The sequence below is a fragment of the Pieris brassicae genome, chromosome 10 (genome assembly GCF_905147105.1).
Source record: "Pieris brassicae chromosome 10, ilPieBrab1.1, whole genome shotgun sequence".
Taxonomy (NCBI): Eukaryota; Metazoa; Arthropoda; class Insecta; order Lepidoptera; family Pieridae; genus Pieris; species Pieris brassicae.
The window spans coordinates 2,896,716-2,920,714 of record NC_059674.1 but is presented as its reverse complement, the minus strand read 5'-3'; the positions used below and the strand labels follow the sequence as shown (position 1 = coordinate 2,920,714).

General features: G+C 34.1%; 2 protein-coding genes across 5 annotated transcripts in view; one reads left to right on the top strand and one right to left on the bottom strand.

Annotated features, from left to right (window-relative positions):
* Window positions 1–2,118, top strand: LOC123714800. Its single transcript, XM_045669330.1, has 2 exons — window positions 1–511; window positions 1,867–2,118. The coding sequence occupies exons 1-2, from the start codon at window positions 205–207 to the stop codon at window positions 1,992–1,994; spliced, it is 435 nt and encodes a 144-aa protein (XP_045525286.1). The 5' UTR covers window positions 1–204; the 3' UTR covers window positions 1,995–2,118.
* Window positions 2,119–2,159: 41 nt separating this feature from the next.
* LOC123714799 (probable WRKY transcription factor protein 1) overlaps window positions 2,160–23,999 on the bottom strand; it is a 29,608-nt gene continuing 7,768 nt past the window's right edge. For 3 of the 4 annotated variants that reach the window (XM_045669326.1, XM_045669329.1, XM_045669328.1), the window contains 17 exons: window positions 23,521–23,626; window positions 22,941–23,030; window positions 21,776–21,875; window positions 20,266–20,432; window positions 19,448–19,558; window positions 16,943–17,085; window positions 15,946–16,022; window positions 13,808–13,883; window positions 12,652–12,734; window positions 11,131–11,206; window positions 9,694–9,778; window positions 8,697–8,764; window positions 8,052–8,169; window positions 6,458–6,573; window positions 5,914–6,011; window positions 3,239–4,619; window positions 2,166–2,506 (listed from right to left, as the gene is read on the bottom strand). In XM_045669326.1, coding sequence (XP_045525282.1) covers window positions 2,408–2,506; window positions 3,239–4,619; window positions 5,914–6,011; window positions 6,458–6,573; window positions 8,052–8,169; window positions 8,697–8,764; window positions 9,694–9,778; window positions 11,131–11,206; window positions 12,652–12,734; window positions 13,808–13,883; window positions 15,946–16,022; window positions 16,943–17,085; window positions 19,448–19,558; window positions 20,266–20,432; window positions 21,776–21,875; window positions 22,941–23,030; window positions 23,521–23,626 — 2,994 coding nt within the window. In that variant the 3' untranslated portion in view covers window positions 2,166–2,407. Of the gene's footprint in view, window positions 2,507–3,238; window positions 4,620–5,913; window positions 6,012–6,457; window positions 6,574–8,051; window positions 8,170–8,696; window positions 8,765–9,693; window positions 9,779–11,130; window positions 11,207–12,651; window positions 12,735–13,807; window positions 13,884–15,945; window positions 16,023–16,942; window positions 17,086–19,447; window positions 19,559–20,265; window positions 20,433–21,775; window positions 21,876–22,940; window positions 23,031–23,520; window positions 23,627–23,999 lie in introns of all 4 variants that reach the window. The other variant, XM_045669327.1, reaches the window with a different exon arrangement.

Here is a 23,999-nt window from a genome sequence, read left to right as displayed (position 1 = left end):
GTCGTGTTTTGTTGGGTATTTACTATTTTATTCTATGGTTTGTAGCGTCATTCAACAAACAATAAAATTGAAGTCGAGGAAAAAGAACACCGAAAGCACTTTTTCATATTCTAACCTGTTGCAATCGTTAAATATTTATATTTAAAAGTGTTGTTCTGTAAACTACGCAATATATAGTGTATTTATCTCATCATAAGTTTTAAAATGCCTGCGAGTAGTGTTAACTTTTACCACATGCAAGATGCCAAAAATAATTTTGACGCCATCCGGCCTGCACCCATTTGCAGTGAAGCTAATTATTTTATGGGTCAATGTCGCAACCTTCACATATCAACGAACTGCTATTATGGGTATCACAATTCTAGTAACAGATCTGAAATTATCCAAGATACGGAAATGATAGAAATGACCATTGATAATCCATTGAAGAATCCGCCAGTCATTGAAAACAACACAAGGAAGAGGTGTGCTGAAGAAAACGAACATTCGCGCAGTAAACGACAACGGCAGGGTAAGCATTTTAATTCATTCTTGATCTTGAAGCCTCATTGAAATCACAATTTTAATTTGCTTGGCCTATAAAAAATACACTTTCAATGAGGCTTCAATATATATAATTTTTGAATTTTTCAGAGAATGGCTTTAAAAGTTGGGAGATCATAAATGAAGTCTAATACATATAGTTGATTTTCAGGTTAACTCTTGTTTTGTTGCTTTCTCTTATTGTTAATTTTATGTATAGTAGTTAGCATAGTAATAAGTTAATAAAAGTTGAGATTGTTAAGAGCTTTGGGTTCCTAATAATATTACTAATATTTGTGTGATGTGTGCAAGTATTGCTTACATTATTTAATTTTAGTCATATAGAAATGGTAAACTTGTTTATACTAACACTTTTAGTGCCATACATATTTTACCAATATATGGTAAAATGCTATTTCAAAAGTGCATTTTATAGATAATTTATATGAACAAGAGAAATATTCACCATTTCCATACATTACACATTACATAATTTTTTCAACATTCTCTTCAGAAGATGATTATAAAATCTAAAGAGAGCAGTGCGCCGGCTCTACTTGGCACTAAAAGGGTTAATAATAAAATCTATGTTTACAATTATTACCCTGATTTTATGACTTTATATCTTATCTCATAAAATTGTTATGGTTTTCTGCCAGAACAAATGTAATAATATATTGTGGAAAGTCAAAGCTTGTCAATGTGTGTATAAAAAAAATTTACTTGCATTGAAAACTATAATTGGATTGTAATTTTTGTATAAAATATTATCGACATTCAACATAAAAATTGTCCTATCCAAAACAATATAGTATGTAAAAAAATGTTAATAGTTTTATGATTATATAATTATGCATTATTATTATTTTTTTAAAACAATTATTTAAAATTTTGTAATGATAAGCCATGTTTTCAAAATAACAAGTACATAGATGGTTTTATCATGCCATTAGACTCTATATTCCATAATGTTCATTAATTATAAATTTTAAGTGAAATTAAATGAAGGTTTTGTTTGATGTTAGAAATTTAAAAAATAAATAAAAATTATGTTGTAGAATTAAGTAATAAATTCTCAAGAAAAAGCAACAAAAGTTGAGTGGACTTCCTATGAAAAATTAAAGGGCACACTGTGACAGAATTTGATTTATTTCAGAGGTTATGGTGCCACCGACTTCCAACTACAACCCATGTTTACTGCGTCCAACCCACAACAATCCAGATATTTCTCGTTGTCTCATGGTCCATATGTTATAGCTTGTAAAACAAAGAAATACTGTACAAATTTTAAAACGTAATGTTATTAAGTTAACAGATTTTAAGTAATGTTAATTTTATCTACAGAAGTACAAACAATGAAAAAACATGGACCTGAGATTAACGAGATTTTGAAATTGGATTCTACATCAGAGGAATTAATGGCAACCTTATATTGGCATATTCACGGCGGGAACTTTTATCAGTGTGTGTGACAAAATTTCAGACTGACAGTGTTAATTGACTATGATAAAAGACTATAAGTACTAAGCTAGAAAGTTTTTCTTTCAAGTATTATAATTTCAAAGGTTTTTTCTAAATAAAGGTAAACTAGGAAAAGGGAGGTTTTTTATTTAAAAACAATCAGATTACTTTTTGATATTTTATTTGTGCTAAATAAATATTACATAAATTATGTTGAGACAAGCATTGCAAAATAATAGTATATTGAATAACATATGAACCGTCAAAAACTTCGGAGTTTAATCTGAAAGAAAAATATGAAAATGAGTATATTTATGTTTTTTCTGTTGCAGGTGCAGTGTTAGAAGAACTAATTTAAAATTTGTTACAGGGATCGCTCAGACTAAAATGCTAACTAATTGTAGCTGTTTGAGTGTTTTGTTAATCAATATGATTTATTAATATCACCTTTCTGTTTTTCAGATTTGTCTTCCATATGCAGCCTTGTTGGCACACGGTCAAGTCCGAGCCATTCTGCTTCAGCCTTTAATGCAAATATTATTCAAATTTATACACTATTTTTGATATTTAAACTTTTTTAAAGTTATCAATAAATTTATTGATGAAACATTGTATCTGTGATAATATGTACCTGATTTATTATAAGAAATGTATGATTGTAATAAATGATATTTTTGAATATTTTGTTTTTATATCTTCAGTGCAATGACTAAAATATACTCAAGAAAAACCCCATAGTGGTTTATGCACACAATTAAGTAAAATGTGTTTGAATTCTTCACAAAGAAAATCTCACCACTTGATTGAAGCTTTGGGTTTTAAAAAAAAAAAAATTAATCCTTTTTCAAGGCTGTTCAAGTATTACAGGCATAGTTTTTTACATTATGATAGATAAATTAGACAGTGGTCCAATTTAGTGTTAATAACAAAATAAATACAGTAAATTAAAAAAAAAGCACTATCCTTTGAGATGTCAAAACTAGAGAAGAAATAGATAAGATAATTAAAAATGCGAAAAGAGTTTTCATATTTATTTTGATTAAAATACAAGTAGAAAACTGCAAAAGGTGCAATATGATAAGCGTTAAATAGGAAAAATACCATGAGCTGATTCAATATTACTCAGTACTTTCGTTAATAAATATGAACATGTATCAGTCATGATTGAAGGCTCATTGTAACCTCAGTTATTGCTATAGCGAGCAGCACAATTCATTAGTGGAAGGCATCTACAATAAAATACTTGTTGTATTACCTCTGTAGGCGTGACTTCCTCCGTGTCGACGACATCCGGCAGAGCCTCCGCATTACCGCCATCTCCATCCTGTCTATTTCCGGCGTTCTCGCTCACATCGGAGCGACACGTCTGGTCGGCTTCAGCCAAATCACCGTTAAGCATTTCCGAACACGTTATAAGATCGGATTTCCCTTCTTGACTATTGTTCGTGTCTGTGGAATCCATGTCCATATGAACGTGTCCAGGCCAAATGTAAGGACAGCCGTTCATCTGATGCATCTGTGTGTCGCTTGAACCAAATAGACTCAAGGATCCCGCAACATCTTGCAAATTCGGCTCCGATATTTCACTGTGGTGATTGTCATCTTCGACGGTTATCATGGCTGGCAAGTTCTCTATTATGTCGCTGGAGACGTCGCAAACCCTCATCCCTTCATATTTTAAGAGTGATTCGAGAAGCTTCTTAGCATGTCTGTTGTCATTTGCATTATTGATCACAATATTCGCAAATGTCTCCAAGAGCTCCGGAGTGAAGATGTCTTCACTCTTTACGACAAGGAACCGTAAGATTCTGTTGTCGATCTGCGGTAAACCGTTCTGCACGTCACAATAATTATCATGTTCCGTCGATGTCGTGGTGACAGCTTCCATCGAGTATTCCTCTTGATTGGAATCGGTTTGGTTCTCAATAGCCGCGTTGTATTGAGATATTTGTCGGATTGCCTGAAGAACCCTTTGCCTGAGACGGTCGGAGCTGATATGCGTCAGCTCCTTGAATAATTGTATTAGGAAATCTGGATGAGATTCGTTGACACCGATGAGGTTGGTGACCTCCGAGTAAATGCTTTCCCGGAGTATATCGAAGAGTCTCGAGGTGGCTATTTCTTGGCTGGTTGTATTGGCTTCGGAGGTGCTGGCGATATTAATGTTGCTCGTTTGGGAGAAATCCAGCACGTTATAGTTTCGCCTGTTGGCAGAATTTTTGGAGGGTAATTTCGCGCTGGACTTTTTCTTATTGAGATTCGAATGGGACTGAATTATTTCCGGGATGGGGTTCGTAATATTGAGGTTTCTGTTGGCGGCTTCTTGTCTGTTGATATTTGCAGCGGAGTCGTTCTGATTGCGCGGAACGGGTGCGTCATCGTTCTGGTTGAGGTTTAGAACGTCTGGGGCGGATGAGAAAGACAGAGATCGTTCGTACGCCACGTTCGCTTGGGAATTTCGCATTTGCTCTTCAGCTCTAGGGTCGTTCGTGTTTCGTTTGGGCGTGGCACACGGCGAGGCCTGGGCGGAACCTCTTCGCAATGAGTTATGCGAGCGTTCGAGAGGCGGATTGGTGGAACTTGGACCGTCCGCGTTCGTCTTGCTATTTGTTGAGAGAAGATTTTGGCGAGAGTAACTGCAATGGAAACACTGCAGTTATTATCGCTATAATATTAAATAACGTATGCATTAAAAAAAAACAATTTACTGGTAAAATTCAGAGCCGAAATTGAAACCATGACTCCTGTATATCAACATCTATAACGACATACTAGCCGAGTTAAACTTAACCCTAAGACCTTGACTCTAAATCTTAATATAACTAAAAACGTCATAAATTATCAATTTGATTATTGCAATCAGGGGTTTTGGAATTATTCTCTTTGCGACAAGCGTGACCCACTAAAAACCTCGTATGGGACACGGTTCACGCTTTGTCACGTGACCAATTCCATACAAATTCCTTTAGAGCGGCACAACATTCGAAAAGGGATCTCTCAAGCTCTGGTAAAAAATAATGTAATAGGATGTTATTAGGACGACGCCTTTTTGCCGATACGATACCGATGTCGGTAATTTTATAGAAATATCGCCGATACCGAATTACCGCTTATAGAATTAAAATTTAACTAAGGTAAGCTATACCAAGTTTGGTAAAAGATTCTAATTTTAATAAAAACATAAATGGTCACACACTTTCAATAAGATTAGCGGTTTAGTTATTAAGAATTAAGAGTAAAATATTAAATTGAATTAAAATAAATAACTAGAATCAACATTGATAAGATTTTTGTAGTTCTGTATTTTATTTAGTTATAAATCGAAAAGATAATACGCGCGATTACAGTTAAAAGCCAACTCAAATGTCAAGTGAAATAGAATATGCGGGGACAAAGCGGATGAGAGAGACAACAAACTGAATAAACCGCGGGGATTCCCGGGGCTTTGATAGTCAGTGCCTTGTTTGTAACTAACTAGATTAAACAACATGCGCGCCTTTACATTGTTTTTTTTAACGCGAAATTTTAAAAGTATCGTTGTTTCGGCAATTAAAATATCCCCTATGCCTATATATTGACAACCCAAAAATATCTAAAGTATGTTAAAGTTGAATAAATAAGACTTATAAAACATAGCGTTAGAAAACATAACTTAAGACACACAATACTATATCGATTTCTAACATAAATTCTTGTAAATAAATTCAGACAAGGGCGTCTCGTAAAGAATTAAACAAAAATTTAAAAAAAGGTATGTTATAAAAACGAAAAACCATGCAATAAGGTCCAAAATCACACAATCCTTACCCTAATAAATAATATAAACTACTTAAACTAATGTTCTATGGTTTTAACATCTGAAATAGAAATAATAAATTATAGATATAAATAAAAGATACAAAAAAAGATGTAAAAAAAATAATAATTTACCTTCTAAAATTATCCCAATAGTTATTGGCTCGATTTCCGGGCGGAACTTGGTTGTTCAGCGTGTGCGACGCTGTTTCAGCGCGCCAACGCTCTTCTAACTGGAATAAAAAAAAATTTAAAAAAAAAAATGGTTCATTTAAAAAAGTTTTTGCTTAATTATAGTTGATTTGCGAACTGGCAATGTAGATTTCGAAACATACATTTTTATTGACGTTCCTAATTAAATAAAAAAAGAAAAAAAAAATGTGATGAAGTGCAAGAGTGCGAATTCATATTAATAAAATAATAATAATTATTAAATATCCTTGTTTTATTTATTTAACAGTTTCTAAAAAATCCCTGTTTTTTTTAATATAGTCTAAACATTATATATACTTATATATAATACGACGAAGTAAAAATAATTTTTCCATTGCAGTATGTGGGCAATGGGTGTATGTGTATATGTATGGATGTGTGTGTGGCTTATTTTCTTGAAAAATACGCGTTTGGAGACAATATAGTAGACAATTAGTATATATTATTATGAAATTATAATACTCACGTGATTGATCTGCTGCCTCATATGATGTATATCCCGCTGCTGCATGAGTATTTGTTGCCAACACCAAGCGCCCCAAGTACTGCACGAGCAGCCGCAAGCGCAGCCACACATTACACCTACAAACCAATAAAGTGTAAAGTACTTAGGACTTCATTCACGAAAATATATTTTTTTAAATATTAAAATACAATTCTTTTCTTTGCTCTGATCTATTGTCTATGATAAAAATCATCGTACTCATGTGTGAGATACTCTGTTGAGTAATTAGAAAAACAACTAGTGTGTACATATGAACACGTGTTACAAGTTATACTTCTATGGCGTAACAAGATAAAAATCTTTTTTTTTTATCTTTCGCCTTATTCTACGTTTGCAGAAAAAACTACACTAACAATACAAATAACGCATTTCATATATTGAAAGTTACAACGCATTATCTAGTTAAATAAAGTTTATTTAAATATCACAAAAAAATAATCTACATAATTAAAGAAATGACTGCTAACTTCAGTCTGTCAGGTGTTTTGGTGTGCGCGCGCGCATCGTAAAAACGTACTCTCATAATTTATCCCTAACGCGCCAAAAGAAAAAATATTGATAACCCTATTTCTTTATGCGAGATAAACGTTTTAACACGATTTTTTTGATATTGATTTATTTGTAGAACGGGTAACGAAAATCCCTTGACAATGATATAATCTAAATTGCATAGGTATAAATGTTATTATTTTATTTAAGGAACACGTTAAAAATATTCATATCCGACGAACATGAAAGTCAATGAAGCGAGAGAGGTATGTATTAGTAGCAAGTGGAAACCTATGGCCTACCAATTCGGGAAAAGGCGTGATAAATTAAGAAATATATATTTACTATAGAATTTTCGTGGTTAAATTTCACTGATTTAACCTCATATAACAGTTTTTTTTCTTCGATTTACGTATTGATTTACTTTCAAACTAACTACTTCAGTAAAACCTCCATATTATTTACTTAATAGGAAAATTCGGTTCAAAGATGGTTTAAAAAAATACAAATTAATGATTATAGATATTTATAATTATATTCTATAACATCTATAACATCACGAAGCCGTACAAAAACTATTTTTACTATAAAAAGCGCAAAAAAACGTATTTTTAGGTAAAAATTTTTTTACTATAAAAAGCGCAAAAAACGTATTTTTAGTTAAAAAAATTCTTACTATAAAAAGCGCAAAAAAACGTATTTTTAGGTAAAACATTTTTTACTATAAAAAGCGCAAAAAACGTATTTTTAGGTAAAACTTTTTTTACTATAAAAAGCACGAAAAAACGTATTTTTAGATAAAAAAAATTTTACTAAAAAAAGCGCAAAAAACGTATTTTTAGATAAAATTTCATTCGTAGCGCTATCTCTATCCAATACTATGAAAGCGAGAAAGACAGCTGCTCCACAGATTCGTAACAGTTACGAAAAAAGTGTTACACGTTTAAAATATCCGAGCTATATTCTTTCTCTAGCTGGCGTTGTCTCAAAAAAATCTCTAGAACGAATACAGATAAAAAAATTCACTAAAAAGCTGAAATGCAATAATTTTCGGTGGCAAACTCACCACCAAAAGGCATCATATTAAAAGGCATGGATGGCGGGTATGCCATCTGTGGCGTTCCCAGGAGGCGCTCCATGGTTTGCGAGTGACTGTTCTGAGTGAATTGATTGGCTCGCATGTCCTGCAATAAAAAAATAATATTTATTTATACTTTGCACCATATACATAATTATATAAACAAAAAGTAAGTAGGTTACGTAAGTTATTAGGCAAAAGGCGGCCTTGAATAGAGACAGTAAGAAGCGTTATTATTGTGTCCAAAATTAAAACCAACAAACAATTTTTCAAGAAATTCATCTGGAGACATTATCGATGGATTCTCAAAACTGGGACAATTGGAAATTAAATTTTTCGCATAGTAAAGGAAAATATTAAAAAAAAAATAGCCAGCTCGTTATCCTGTAAACGCTTTAATAAAAAGATTCTCGAATCCACTAGGAAGGCACGTAAAAAATTTCATCCAATTCGTTCGAGCCGTTAAGGAGGCGGTTTTTAAATGTAAACTGAAAACAAAGAGGGGGGGGAAAAACTAACAAAAGGCTTATGTGACGTTAAGTGATACCGTCGCATATGGACACTCTCAATGCCAGTGAGGTCACGTTGCCGGCCTTTTAAAATACACCCACAGAAGATTTAAATGTTACATACCTGATTAGATTTAGAATTCCAACATGGCGGCGGCATATGAGGATACGGCATGTTCGTAGCGTTATCAACTGAAACAAAGTAGTAGACATTTCTTCTATTAAGCATATGTATATGTCGCAGTAAAGTAGTTAAATCAGAGAGGTAATTGAATCTCTAGACAGTTAATTAAAAATCGATATTCAATCATTTCGTCCGTCAAATTCCGTCAGACAAGTGAGTGAACGAAACGTTTATCGAGTTTCCTAAACGTTGCTAGGCAACAAGACTAACCTAACCTAACCTAACCATTTACACTAAAGCAAAACACGGAATTTCCAAGCTCTCAGTTCTTCACGACCACACCGAAATAACATTAACAAATGAAATAATCATGGCGGAATTTTGTTTTACATTGTTAATCAAAACGCTGGCTTTCGGTCAGACAGATAGTTCAAAGGTTTTCGACGCTGCTTTATTTAAATCAAAATGCTAGCGACCCCATTGAATATCGACAATTAACCAGATCCAAGCCCTTTCCCCACAATCGAGTATCCCGCAACATTGCAGCACAGCCCTAGGAGACTTTTTGTATCGAAGAAGTCACGTAGGGCTGTGCCAGCCGCGAATATAAATAGTCAATATATAAAAAGCAATATTTATTCCCAAGTAAATGAGCGATAATGTACAGGATAAAATATACAGTAAAACCCGCTTAAGACGATTTCTCAGGGACCCTACCAAAAACGGGATATGGAAAATAGTACGTACTACATATTATGTTCTAATTTTGGTATTTATAGGTATAAAATTATACATTTATAAATTACATTAAATACGTAGTGTAATTATAATGACAGTATTTAAAATAATCACTTATTTTGGTTGGACAGAAATATTTAGATGCATTAGCAAGCAGCTGCAGCCTGGGGGTTTGACAAAACCGGAGTTGACTCATCTTCGTCTTCATCATTATCACTTAGGGCCTCGTTTTGTGTGTTACGATAGAAAAACGTCTTACCGTGTTGTGAAACTGGCGGCGTCATGTCATTCGGCTCCGGACGGGTTTCGTGTCGGGAATTGTTCACGCAATTGTTTTGAGGCAACTGTGAATATAAAAAAAATATTAGGAACATACAGTCAAAATCTCTTATAACGACATCGAAGGGACTACACATATATGGTCGTAAAAACCGATAGTCGTAACATATGACATTGTTATTGAGTACCCAACATGTACATAGAATTCAGCCTTTGATAATGGTCAATATGTCAATGTCAATGTCAATAACCGGCATGTTGTTCTAAACGCTAACGTAAACGCTTTTGACAGTTATACTTTTACGAAATGTACCACCAATGGATTCAGCTACGGATATAGAGATATAAATTACATTATAAAACGTAAGATTTGCTATTGGAAGACAAGACACTGCAAAAACGAAAAAGCCATTTCACACACGGACTCTTAAATATATGTAATATTAATATTAAACAAAAGTACATAGTTTTCATTATGTCTGACCAACTTGACTTGGGGAATCAGTTGCAAACATTTACCTTGTCAAATTTTGAAGTAAAACTTTTTTATCGGCGTTGAAAAAAAAATTACCGTCACGTTTTTTGGTTACGCGTCACATTTTTCCGTTACGCGTCATCTTTTTCTTGTCCCTACCACGGTTGATTCGAAGAGATTCGAAGCCATTAATAACAAAAACATATAATAACGATAACAATGATAGTAATAATTCTATCACTGTAATAATCTTAGTAGTATAAGGCAAATGAAATAATTGTATTATTTCTGTTCATGTCTATGCTAATAAAAGCCTTTTGTTAAACTTTAACTAATTTAACTTTATTTAACCAATTTCTGTAAAGTTGCATATAGTAGATCATTTTTCGAAAAATCGAACACACGCACACATTTTTTGTAGAATAACTTTTACTTTGTTAATTTCAATTTATGCATGAATCTCTTTTTGGAGTGCCAATTGCCAAACTTAATGGCTTTAACAATCTCCTTATGTAGGCCCAATGTGGGACATAAGTCTTATGAAAAGCTAAGAAAATTATAATTAAGGATACAATGATAATAAAAATTGGTAAACGAAATATATATAAAAGCTGGCAACACACGCGAGCCTTGTGGATAGGGAAATGCTAATGGGTGTTGGTTATTAGCCAAGATCTGGGTATTTGTCCCTCGTCCTATAATTATCTTTTACATAGATTCTACTCTAACATGTTAAACTAAAGTGTGCATCTGTCTATTTTCATAGCTTAAAAAATGAGAGAGAGAGAGAGAGAGAAAGAGCTAGAAAAAGATATAAAGAAATAAAGAGAAAAGAGATAAAGAAATAGAGAGAAAAGAGACAGAGAGAAGTGAGAAAAATATATTATTAGGTAAAATTATGGCAACCCCATCATGAAAACTATGTATAACGAAACGACATACGTGCTCATTGCCTTCAATACGATCTTGTGTTCGTCGACGTTGTCGGTTCCGTTGATTAGACTTGCCTCTTGACGCGCTGGAATTTTATAAATTGGAAACACCTTTTATTATATAAATTAAAAAATTAATGGCAGATTATTTATTCTTGAATTGGAACTTGAGCTATAAACATTGCTAATTTTATTCGAAAATAGCTTTGGACAAAATGGCGTCTCATTAGTCCCCATAACGTACGATGCTTGTAAACACATAAACATTTTGGCATAATTGGTTTTGTTTTATCATTTTTTTAAAATTATATTACAATCAAAATAGTTATTCGATAAAATTAAACACCTAGACAGTGTTTGCGTTTGATAGGAAGACATTATTATTTACAAGCATGCCACGTCATCATCGACCTTATGTGACCGTCTTGTGTCACGTGACTGATGTATGAAAATCATTATTGGAGAGGAAAAAAAATGATTGAATACATAGTAAAACCTAACTAGACTGCGTTGTATGATGGCGTGAAAGTTAGGGTGTGTCCATGGGGTGTGCTCATGATGCTGGGAAAGTTAGGGTACGTGAGGGTGTGTCCATGGGGTGTGCTCATGATGCTGGGAAAGTTAGGGTACGTGATGGTGTGTCCAAGGGGTGTGCTTATGATGCTGGGAAAGTTAGGGTACGTGAGGGTGTGTCCATGGGGTGTGCTCATGATGCCGGGAAAGTTAGGGTACGTGAGGGTGTGCTCATGATGCCGGGAAAGTTAGGGTACGTGAGGGTGTGCTCATGATGCCGGGAAAGTTAGGGTACGTGAGGGTGTGTCCATGGGGTGTGCCGGTTACTTTAGCATATACGGCGATGGCTGATTATGACTTTTTTGCTATGAACGAAATATCTGCGTACAAATCATTATAAATTTCACAGAGCAGTATAGACATAGACATGACATTTATTACGAACAAAACACACACACAGAAACACATAAAATAACAATAATAAAAAAAACTAATAATAAAGAAAAAAAGAATAATAAGAGATAACATTTTTTTTAAAGAAAAACGTTTAATTGTGTAATGCGTGTGTGCTGTGGTTGTAATTGGCCCTGGCTCAGCATTATGCTGTGGAGCAGAGTTGTTCCACAGCGCTGGTCATTCTGCCAGAGACCACAGCAGCTAGTTTGCGCTTCAGTCGTAAAAAACAAATAAGAATCTAATACTCAGTAGAAACAAATAATTATAGTAAAAGTTAGGAATGTAAGCAATGAATAAAAAAAATCAGAATAATTGTTAAGAAGTAGATAAATAAATATTTTTGGGCGGATTAAAAACTTTATTACGTGAGATTTTTGTTGAGTGATGTTTTTTATAATTGCGACGAAAATATAATTTTAATTGAAGATTTTTCACCGGTATAAAGAGTATCCCGGCGTTACATGGGGGGGATACGAGGGACTAATGAATACTTTATTTTATACAGTGGAATATATTTATCGGTAAATTAAATTTAAAGTGTCTTTAATTAATAAAAATGTACCTGTCAGTATCGCTACAGTATGCACTGGCGAGTTGGGACGGGGCTGTGTTCGAACGGCTGCCGAGCGCGCTATCGCCGCCACCCTGTAATTAATTTTTAATAAGTAAAATTAATATCGTATATATACAAATATGTACGCTCTAACAAAATGCATCGTAAAATTTTACAATTTCACCAAATAAATTCATACATGTCTGGACGACCATAAACACAAGTGACAATTTTAAAGAAAACACTTTTTTACCGGATTGAGGCTATGTATTTGTTATAAACTTATAATTATTTTACATAATTTTAAATTTTTCCCGACGCTTCGCGTGCTTTATAGCGTGGTCACGGTGACTGAAGATGACTCACGGTGTCACATTTCTGCAAAAACTCGTCATCTTTTAGTCGATTTTCCAACTCCGGGAAAATAAATACAGATAACACAACGTTCTCTACAGCTGTGATACTTTTGACATTCAACACCTTTTGTCTTCCGTCACCGTGACCACGCACGGTGAAAAGCACGCGAAACGTCGGGAAAAATTTAAAATTATGTAAAATAATTATAAGTTTATAACAATACATAGCCTCAATCCGGTAAAAAAGTGTTTTCTTTAAATGCGTAAAAGCTATGTTAACAAACTATGCACAAGTGACAAACTCGTCTGTCAAATACGTCAAACTTCATCCAAGAATGGATTGACAGCGCTTGACACTTAAATGCGATTGACGTTCTAGTTTAAGACTTAAAGATAACGCGCGGACGGAGTTTGAATCAAAAATACTTTCAATTAATATGAAATTTCGATCTTGGAGTAATAGTTTTTAGATATTTCAGTTATAGCCACGAATTATGTTTTTTTTTAAATGAGGTGAGAATGCTATCGAAGGATATCGAGCTTGACGCGGGGACTGTGGGGCTGGATCTCCCCCCTCAAATCCCTCTACTATTCAGGGGGGGTAGCGAGACCCCTCACACTAAAAACACCTCAGCCCCTCACACTTGGTTTTTACCACACTCATTCTATTTTAAGTCTCTTTACCGATAATGACAACATACGTGTCCAGCAACGTATCCACTTAAATGTGTGACCATGGGCTGCGATGCCTGACCTTTTTCGGTGTCCATGGGCTTCTTACTCCTTATTAAATGCAAAGGTTAACTTACTCTAAAATTTTCAGTTTCTCTAGAATTCTGCGAATCAATCTGAATGTGTTCCGAAGATTCGGCTTCTTCAGGCTCACTGTAACACATACATATATATGTTAAAGATATAGAAAAAAAACTACATGAGGTGTTATTGCGGTAATCTGTGTGAATTTATTAACATATTATTATATATACACTAGCTGCCCCCGCGAACTTCGTGATTTCTTAATGTTATTTTTCTTAGGCAAAATTTTTAGAACATACCAACATGGAACATTTTGCTATGCTACTCAAATTCATGACTGTTCAGTTTTCCGAAATGAAAACTTTTTCGGGTTTTCTCTGAATATTTCTCTATATAAACCTCAGAGTTCTAGTCATAATTTTCTATTTGACAAATAAAATATAGGGGTTGATAGTAGAGGGGTGAAAATTAAGGGTTGTATGTATTACTAATTTTAAAATCACACAGAGCGCTACCATTTGATAGTAGGCTGTTCTTAAGAAGAAATAGGGATGTTGTCGTCGGTCAGACCGTAAGGACTGAGTTCGCCAGACGAAGACTTTATTCATATACTCAATGACTCACTCACTTATGCACTCAAGCGTGTTGATAACAGTTAAAAATCAATAACAAAAATAAAATAAAAGATGTAACTAAATTATATATTAATTAAATATTTTAAGGAATGTATACTTTCTTGTCTACTTAAGTTATTAGTTATTTTTTACTTAAAAGGGTTCCCAAATCGTACACATCGTTATGCAATTGTACTTAAAATGAATAAACACATATTTTATTTTTATTTATTTTTTGTATGTTGTATAATAAAAATAAATTTATCCAAAAAATATGAATTTGTTTTTGGGGTGGACACTATCACTTAAGGGTTTATAGATAGAGATGTAGATAGTAGCCGATTCTCAGACTTGCCAAATATGGATAAAAATTTCATAAGAATCGGTCGAGCCCTTTCGAAGGAGTATGGGAAGGAACATTGTGACACGAGAATTTTATATATATATATATTATTTTTAATCGACTCTCGATAATTTGACACTCATAAATTTGTATCTCTTAATAATTGTTTTTTTTTTGATCCTTTGAAAAATGCCACGTAAACTGAATAAAATCAATGTTAAATCGATGAAGTTGAAGTCCAGGCTTCCCTACTCACTATAAATCCTAGAGTTTATCATGTCAGTTGTTGTTTAAAATTCTTTGGACAATGACAGGCTGAAGTCACTCAATCAAAATACTTGACGAAATAAAGAGAGAGTTTTAAAGATAGTTAAACTAAATAATTATTCTCTTTTTTTCTTTTTTTATCTCTTCTCTTGAGACATGGAAGATCTAGCCAAATTTAAGACCAGTCTAATCTTACATTGTCTAACCTAATTTACTAAAAAGAATATTTAACATAATAAACTACTTACAATTTCTATTGAGGGCAGACACTCAGTTCTGTAACCTTTTTCACTAACCACTGTTTAGCACTTACTAATGTGCTAAACACACACAACACACAAATAACGCATTATATTGAAGTATTTCCAAATCCAGACAACCCCTTGCCTTTTTATAATATATATATATTAGATAAATAAATCTTTTTAGGCGGATTAAAATCTATATTACGTGAGATTTTATGTTGAGTAAATAGATGTTTTTTTTTTAAATAATTAACGAAGAAAATATGATTTTAATTGAAGATTTTTTCAACGGTATAAAGAGTATCCCGGCGTTACATGGGGGAATACGAGGGACTAATGAATTCTTTCTTTTATACAGTTGACCATATATATATGTCGGAGAATGAATATTTTAAAATTCCCGCCACTCTGAAGTTAGTCGTAGAATACGGTGTGGTATGGTAAGATCAACTGTCAACGTTGACAATTGACAATGCCTAGTCTGTGTTATCTACCAAATGTCACTGGCGCGACTGTTTCGTGACAGTAAGTGAATTCTTTAGTCACTTGAGTTTCGAACGTCGCCTGCGCCGGACGTGCGCACTGACTGTGTTATAATGTCGAACGACGGTAGTAACACCAATTTTGCAATTATTAATCGCGTTGAATCTGCGACATATATATAAATATCGTAATATATATCGGTTACATAATTTGTATGGTAATCGTTTAACAATACTAACCTATAGGACTGATTAGCGACAGACACAACACGGGAATCCGCCTTCACTTGCGGCAATTCTGAGGTCGCATTCATTACCTGAAGTTGAAAAAACTAAATCAATCAAAATATATATATATATTTTTATAGCTAATTTAAAGACGTTTTTTGACAACAGTTTCCCGATCATAGGCCTATATTATTATGCAATTCTGAATTAAGGCTGCGATATAAACTAAAATGACAAAATTCTTGCTATCTAACTCTATTTATTACGGACGAACATTCACGTGCACATAAACACACACGCAGCTCTACATGGCTCTTTTCCCGAACCAATACCACTAAGGAGCCTTCAAAGAGCCTAACAACGCCGGCAACGCATTCGCGAGCTCTCTGGCATTAAGCGACACTCTTACTCTGGGCGGCGTATCACTTAACATCGGGTAAGGTTTAGTTTGCCCTCTGGCCTATAAAAAAACTCGCGTAAAGATTTTCGTCTTTATTTACTTTCATTCATGACGAGAGAGTATAAAACGGCCTGATACCATGCCGCCATAGCAGTAGCGGTTTTTTCCCCTGCGAAGGTTTCTGGTAGTTGGACTTTGATGTAGACTATGTTTTAATTAGGACTAAACCTAAGTGAGAAGATGTACCCCTACAAACCTTATCATAACTCAGTTTTAAGTACAGAGCAAAAACCGTCGTCTTTTCAATATTTGTATTTACGCCATCTAGCGTCGATAATAAATGCAACTTTGAAATATATTTCAAACTGGATGAGCTTCAAAATCACCTATTTGTCACATCTTTTCAAAACAGACCAAAGAGAAAGGACCTCATACTACTGTTATGAAAAAGAAAGTTTTTTTTTGGAATCGAATAGTCGTTTTTAATATTTTTCTTTACTTATTAATATTTTCCATTTAAAGATTTCCTGAACCTTCCTGGTCCAACCATTCCCAAGCGAACCAAACGAACATCAATAAATTTTTATATAAAATAAGATTTCACATTACCTCTTTATTGAGCAAAAGCTCCAATTCCCGTTGCTTCTCGGCAAGCAGAGCCCTCAGTTGCATCTGCCTCCTTTCAGCAGGCCCAGGGCAGGAAACACTGACTTCCTCATTCACTTTCTTCGGCTTTCGGTTTGCTTCGGCAACTAATCATTAAATTGTCAAATATCTAGGTTATTAATGAACAACACGTCTGAATTTGTAAATGTGTATTTTGTCCCTTTTATTTAATAGAGAATTGGATATATAAAGGGCCTTTCGGAGGGCAGGCCTGTCCAGGTGAAGATTATTCAGCCAGCGCTTGTATGAACCCATGTTATACTGTTTAGGGAAGATGGAAGGGACCAAGGGGTTCCACTCAAGGTACGACGAAGCAAAGAGTGCGGCACTTGGGGATATTAACAACGAAGGGAAACTCCAGCGTGTTTCTAGACGAGCGAATGAAAGAAATGACGGAATCAGGTTGTGTAGTTCCATTGAGAATTCTCCTGAGTTTATATACTTACTGAAAGACAGGCAATGAAACAGCAATGAACAAAAAAATTTTTGATAAACGTATTCTATGTAATTTTATGTTTTGTGTATATCATTATGTATTATGTATCAACTAGCTATGGGAATATTGGCAATCAAATAAAATTATTATATTAATAAATAATATATTTAAATTTTAAATTTAAATTTTTCCGACGTCACCGTGACCACGCACGCTGTAAAGCACGTGAAACGTCGGAAAATTTAAAATTATGTAAATAATTATAAGTTTATAATAATACATAGCTTCAATCCGTTTAAAAAGTGTATTTTTAATGTGTAAAAGCCATGTAAACAAAAGACAAAATTATTATACATTATTTTCATACAGGCCACTTTAAAAACAGAACTTGTATGTAATGGAACATATAATAACTTTTGTCTAAATTCGTTTTTAATTCAATCAATTATGGAGCCAAAAATCTAATAGAATTACAGCACATTAAAGAAAACACTTTTTCAATGGATTAAAGCTATGTATAGTTATAATTATTTTTTAGAGTAGTATTGGCCTAGTGGCTTCAGCGTGCAACACTCATCCCTGAGGTCGTAGGTTCGATCCCCGGCTGTGCACCAATAGATTTTCTTTCTATGTATAACATTAGCTTGAACGGTGAAGGAAGACATCGTGAGGAAACCGGATTGCATTAGACCCAAAAATTCCACAGCGTGCGTCAGGCACAAAATGCTGATCACCTACTTGCCTATTAGATTAACAATTGATCATGAAACAGATACAGAAATTTGAGGCCCAGACCTAAAAAGTCGACGGCGTGCGTCAGGCACAGAAGGCTGATCACCTACTTGCCTATTCGATTAACAAATGATCATGAAGCAGATACAGAAATTTGAGGCCCAAACCTAAAAAGTCGACGGCGTGCGTCAGGCACAGAAGGCTGATCACCTACTTGCCTATTCGATTAACAAATGATCATGAAGCAGATACAGAAATTTGAGGCCCAGACCTAAAAAGTCGACGGCGTGCGTCAGGCACAGAAGGCTGATCACCTACTTGCCTATTCGATTAACAAATGATCATGAAGCGGATACAGAAATTTGAGGCCCAAACCTAAAAAGTCGACGGCGTGCGTCAGGCACAGAAGGCTGATCACCTACTTGCCTATTCGATTAACAAATGATCATGAAGCAGATACAGAAATTTGAGGCCCAAACCTAAAAAGTCGACGGCGTGCGTCAGGCACAGAAGGCTAATCACCTACTTGCCTATTCGATTAACAAATGATCGTGAAACAGATACATAAATCTGAGGCCCAGACCTAAAAAGTCGACGGCGTGCGCCAGGCACAGAAGGCTGACCACCTAATTGCCTATTCGATTAACAAATGATCGTGAAACAGATACATAAATCTGAGGCCCAGACCTAAAAAGTCGTCGGCGTGCGTCAGGCACAGAAGGCTGATCACCTACTTGCCTATTCGATTAACAAATGATCGTGAAACAGATGCAGAAATCTGAGGCCCAGACCTAAAAAGTCGACGGCGTGCGCCAGGCACAGAAGGCTGATCACCTACTTGCCTATTCGATTAACAAATGATCATGAAACAGATACATAAATCTGAGGTCCAGACCTAAAAAGGTTGTAGCACCATTGATTTTTTTCATTATTATTTTACACGAACGTCGTTTTTATTTATTTATGTATAATAATGTATACGTATACGTTCTTCTCTTGCTTTATTACGCCCGCAATACTGTCGTAATAGACTGTCGGCATCATGCATACGAAGTTTCTAAGGAATTCGTTCTTTTGTTTACAAATTGGGATTGCTTGCACGTGAAAACTGTTGTTGACCATGACTTATAAGTAGGAGTCATGAATTATCCATACGATTTTCTTCTCTATTTAACAACAACTCTACAACGCCATAAAATAAGCAGTTCCTTCAGTATCGTTACACAAATACAATATATATATAACTGACAGTTTTGAATAATAAATGGTCATTCATATACCTTTATTCGTAACGAGGTCCTTAATGCGAGCTCGTTCGCCCATTATCTTTTCGGTCTCCATACGCAACTCCTGCGCTAGCTCTTGAAGCGAATTGATGTTTGCTTCGTGGCCTGAAAATTCATTATTTAATTCAAAAAGGATTGCCTTATCATAAAATAACAATAAAACTAATTGCACATCCTTTAACATGCAACACCATACATTTTTATTTTTCATGTTACCTTTTTTAGTTAGTTTTTGTGTTCATGTTTAATAACTGTATGTAATATGTATTTTTGCACTTCTCGCCTACCTTATCCAATTTAATACAGTTTTATTTTAAATTGTAATGCAACGAAGTGGTAATAAAAAAAATTATGTTCCAAAATCCTATTTAAAAAAAGGGGGGACATATATATTGGTTGTCAAATATGTATACGAGCGTTCAGGCGCTGATTTCTTAAAATTGAACAAATTTTTTTTAATAATATTTTTATTTGACTTTCAGGCTCGGAACGTAGTACGTCATGGAGATTGGCCCAGTGTATGCAGGGCATGAAAGAAGATCCGAGAAGTCGAGGAGGCCTACGTCCAAATGAACCAAAAAAGAGGCTGATCGAATTCACTTAAGCACAAAAACTTCATCATAATAGTTTCAGCCGTTTAGTAGTTAAAAAGATTCCTATCCGTTGAAAATCAAAAACAATCCTTTGTTTCAAAGCCGGCTACGCCCTCGGGAACTCTCTGGCAATGTGAGTTACTATTTCCAAATCAACATGAACACACACGAACTTCATCAAAATCGGTCCAGCCATTTAGGAGTTTTTTTTTTACTTACTTTGCTGTGGTTGCATTTGCCGATTTTGGACGTGATTCTGGGTCCGTTGCGTGTGATTTTGTCCCGAGTGCTCGTTTGTGAACTTATGCCGATGCGGTAGCGAGTTCAAAACCCGGCAAACACTGCCTTCCCCGGACCATCCACCCACGCTGCCCGACTCCGACTTACTATAAAAAGCAATTCAGAACAATTAAATCACACCTCAAAAACAACTAGACCATTAAAGAGAAATTTGAACATTAAACTGTTATAAGATGGTTAAAAACATATATTAAATATTATTTTAATCCCAACATGTCTTGATAATATCATTTTTCTCTTGATTTGTGTTAATATTTTTATTTATTCATTCACAAAACCGCATCCTTACAGTGCCAAAAAAAAAACTGTCGGTACTCAAAACAAATATTAATGGTAAGGTAATTTGAAGTTGATGTTATCTTGCTCGCCAATTTCAAGTCCAGTATTAGTATTAGTATTTGTATGAAACTTTGTCGACACGAACTGTCATTTTCATACAAATTAAGTTTTCCACATTCTACATACACTACAGTTAAGTCATCTTGACCAAACCCCCAGGCTTTACTCCCCATAATTTGCAGAGTTTGTCATTGACAGACCTGTCAACTGTGTTTTAAGATTCTATGGACAATGACAGACTATATAAAAACCCTCTCCACACAATATAACCGACTTTTTATCGAAATAAAAATTTGTGTATTTTAAGAATGGGCCTAGAGGCTTCAGCGTCCAATCCTCGGCTGTGCACCAATGGAGTTTCTGTCGCATTTAACAGTCGCACGAACGATGAAACGACTTGCCTTAGACCCAAAACGTTGACGGCATTATTTTCAGGCACAGGATTAAAAAAATGTTGCGCCTCTAATTATTATTAATACAAAATCTATATTTATATCTAGCTAGCACCTAGCTAGCTAGTAAATTGCCTTGGTAATTGCATCACGCGTCAACGGCTGGACCGATTTCGCTAATATTTTTTTTGTTATGCGTGTTATTGTTAGGAGAAGGTTCCTATGAAAGATGAATGAAGAAAATTGCGCGGAAAATTAGAAAATTTTACAATAGTTAACCACAATATTAAGTAATCCTGACTTTTGTTACAATAGCAAATTTGTTTTTTTCAGTGCATAGCGCTTTTACAATTAAAACGTTTTTGACGTAACCTTATGGCGTTTGACATAACTTTGACAGAATGCGGCCAGAAAAACAAACAAAGAATGTTGTATATCATAAAGCTAGTAATATATAAAAATAATAAAAAACTTAATTTTGATCCAAATCCTATTTGCTTGAGTAACCCACGTGGTTATTCGAACGATTGTTATTTTAACCTCTTGGTAATTTGAAATTTATCTCCGGTAAATTGAGTTACACACTATCAAGAATCGAATACATAATATTAAATACATACATAGTTATTATAATGCCAAATGATTATTTTTTGTAGTCATGTAAAGATTTATAATGCCTATAGGAAAACTCTACTCACTTGTCGTGTATATTATTAGAATGGGACGGCATATGGAAGGTGTCCTCCGTTGTTCCAGACAAATGATCAGCTTCAAATGTTTCAACTGACCTCATGAGATCTATAAAAAAAATTATTTAATATATATATATATATATATATATATATATATATATATATGGAAAAACTAACTCTCTTGTCTATAGTATTGTCTTTTGTTAACATAGCTTTTACACATTAAGAAAACACTTTTTAAACGTCACCGTGACCACGCACGCTGTTAGGCACGCGAAACGTCGGAAAAATTTAAATTTATGTAAATAATTATAAGTTTATAATAATAATACATAGCTTCAATCCGTTTGAAAAGTGCTTTCTCTCCTGTCTATGTTATAGAATTAGTCTATTGTCTATGTTATTCCATAAATAATGAACTAAACAATAATGCATGCTCATATATGATTGTAACCTACATATGGTGCAAGTAAAGAGTTAATGTGATATTTAGACAATTATTTATATTAAAAGCTCTAAACCCCTATCTCCCCTATAAACTAGACATTTCGTCGAGCAAATTTACATTTAAAAAACGCTTCTTAATTGACTCTAAATGTTCAAAAGAAATCATCTGTCTCTTTTTAACATATTAGTATAACAGAAAGGGACGAAAGAGTGACTAGTGCTATGAAAATGCATTTGTATAAAACATGACTTTAAAAAATATAAGGGCGTTACGTAACAAAACTTGTAAATAATCATTAATTTATCAAAAAATCATAATTATTGATATACGTCAGTCACGTGACACAAAACGGTTACATATTAGTTTATAATAAATACTGTCCCTAAACCCCAAATTTGTCGAAGGACATGATTAAAATATAATATTGTTTGTGTAATTTAAGATTGAAAGAAATCAATTTTCTAACTGGATTAAAATTTAAAATTATGTAAATAATTATAAGTTAATAATAATACAAATAGCTTTAATCCGGTTAAAAAAATGTTATTATGCTAATTTAACATTGACGTTTGTTTACGTGTCTACTGGAATTTTATGTCATACGTGCGACGCCATCTTGTGTCACGTTTTGGCGGTTTTTAAAATCTTGTCAAACAACTAATATTTATATATATTTGTTAATTAAATTATTATTTATAATTTAATACAATTGTATAATAAAACCTTTGGTTTTTTGTAAGGCCGTCTTAATAGCTTTGATTTCCATAAGTTTGAAGGGATCTTCGTTCTTCATATTGACACCAGACTTGTTGCCTGAAATTGAAACATAATTAATTAAACTAAACGTCTCATTGAACTCAAAGTACTTTCGTCTCTATGTGTCAAATTGTGTTTACACTGTGATGAAGAGACAAATTATTTATTTATGTATAAGAGGGAAAATCTTAAGGGAAAATAGAACATAAGAACCGAGTGTCATCCCCTTAAACGAGACTGTAAGAAGTGTTATTGGACAATTTCTTATGTTATTAGTAAATTAGTTTAGATTTCAATTACTTAAGTTCGGTTAGATGTTCTATGATGTCACAATGAAGAGACAATGTATTGAAAAAAAAATATTTGTCTGTGAACTTTGTCTATGACCGAAAATTATCTTCTGGCCATCGCTTGTTATTAATCAAAACAAAAACTATTCTAGGAATTTTCTTTTGAATTTTCATTGACGTCATTGACATGCTTCTGATTGGAGAAGAATCTTAAACAATTGACTTTAAAATAATAAATATGAAATATAAATACATACATTTTCTGGACGGCTCTTCCTCCCCACTGTCTTCACCCGAACTGGAGTAGGTATTATGAGCCACGCCCATACTCGCCGCCATTTGCAATTTTTGGAACTCGGTAACCTAAAAAAATTATGAAAAAGGATACAACTTACTTTAATTTAAACTTTTATTTGACAGTATGTCAAATAGTGTGTCTATAAGGCATGGCTCTAAAAAATCGATTATGTATTTAAAAAACAAAATATTGACTAAGCCGTATTTTTGGTATCTACTGGCCTGAGAAAACCTCTAGCAACGTTGGGAGCGCTGCTGAGAAACACCGATTAGAGAGCAGATCAAGCGATGTAAGTGGAAAGGTGTAGGCCAAACACTCCGAAGAAACTCCATATCCCTAAGCAGGCACTTAATTGGAACCCGCAAAGCGGAAGCGTAGTGAACCCTGCGTCGCACAGTTGCAGACGAGGCAAAGGGAGCCGGAAAGACTTGGAGCGAG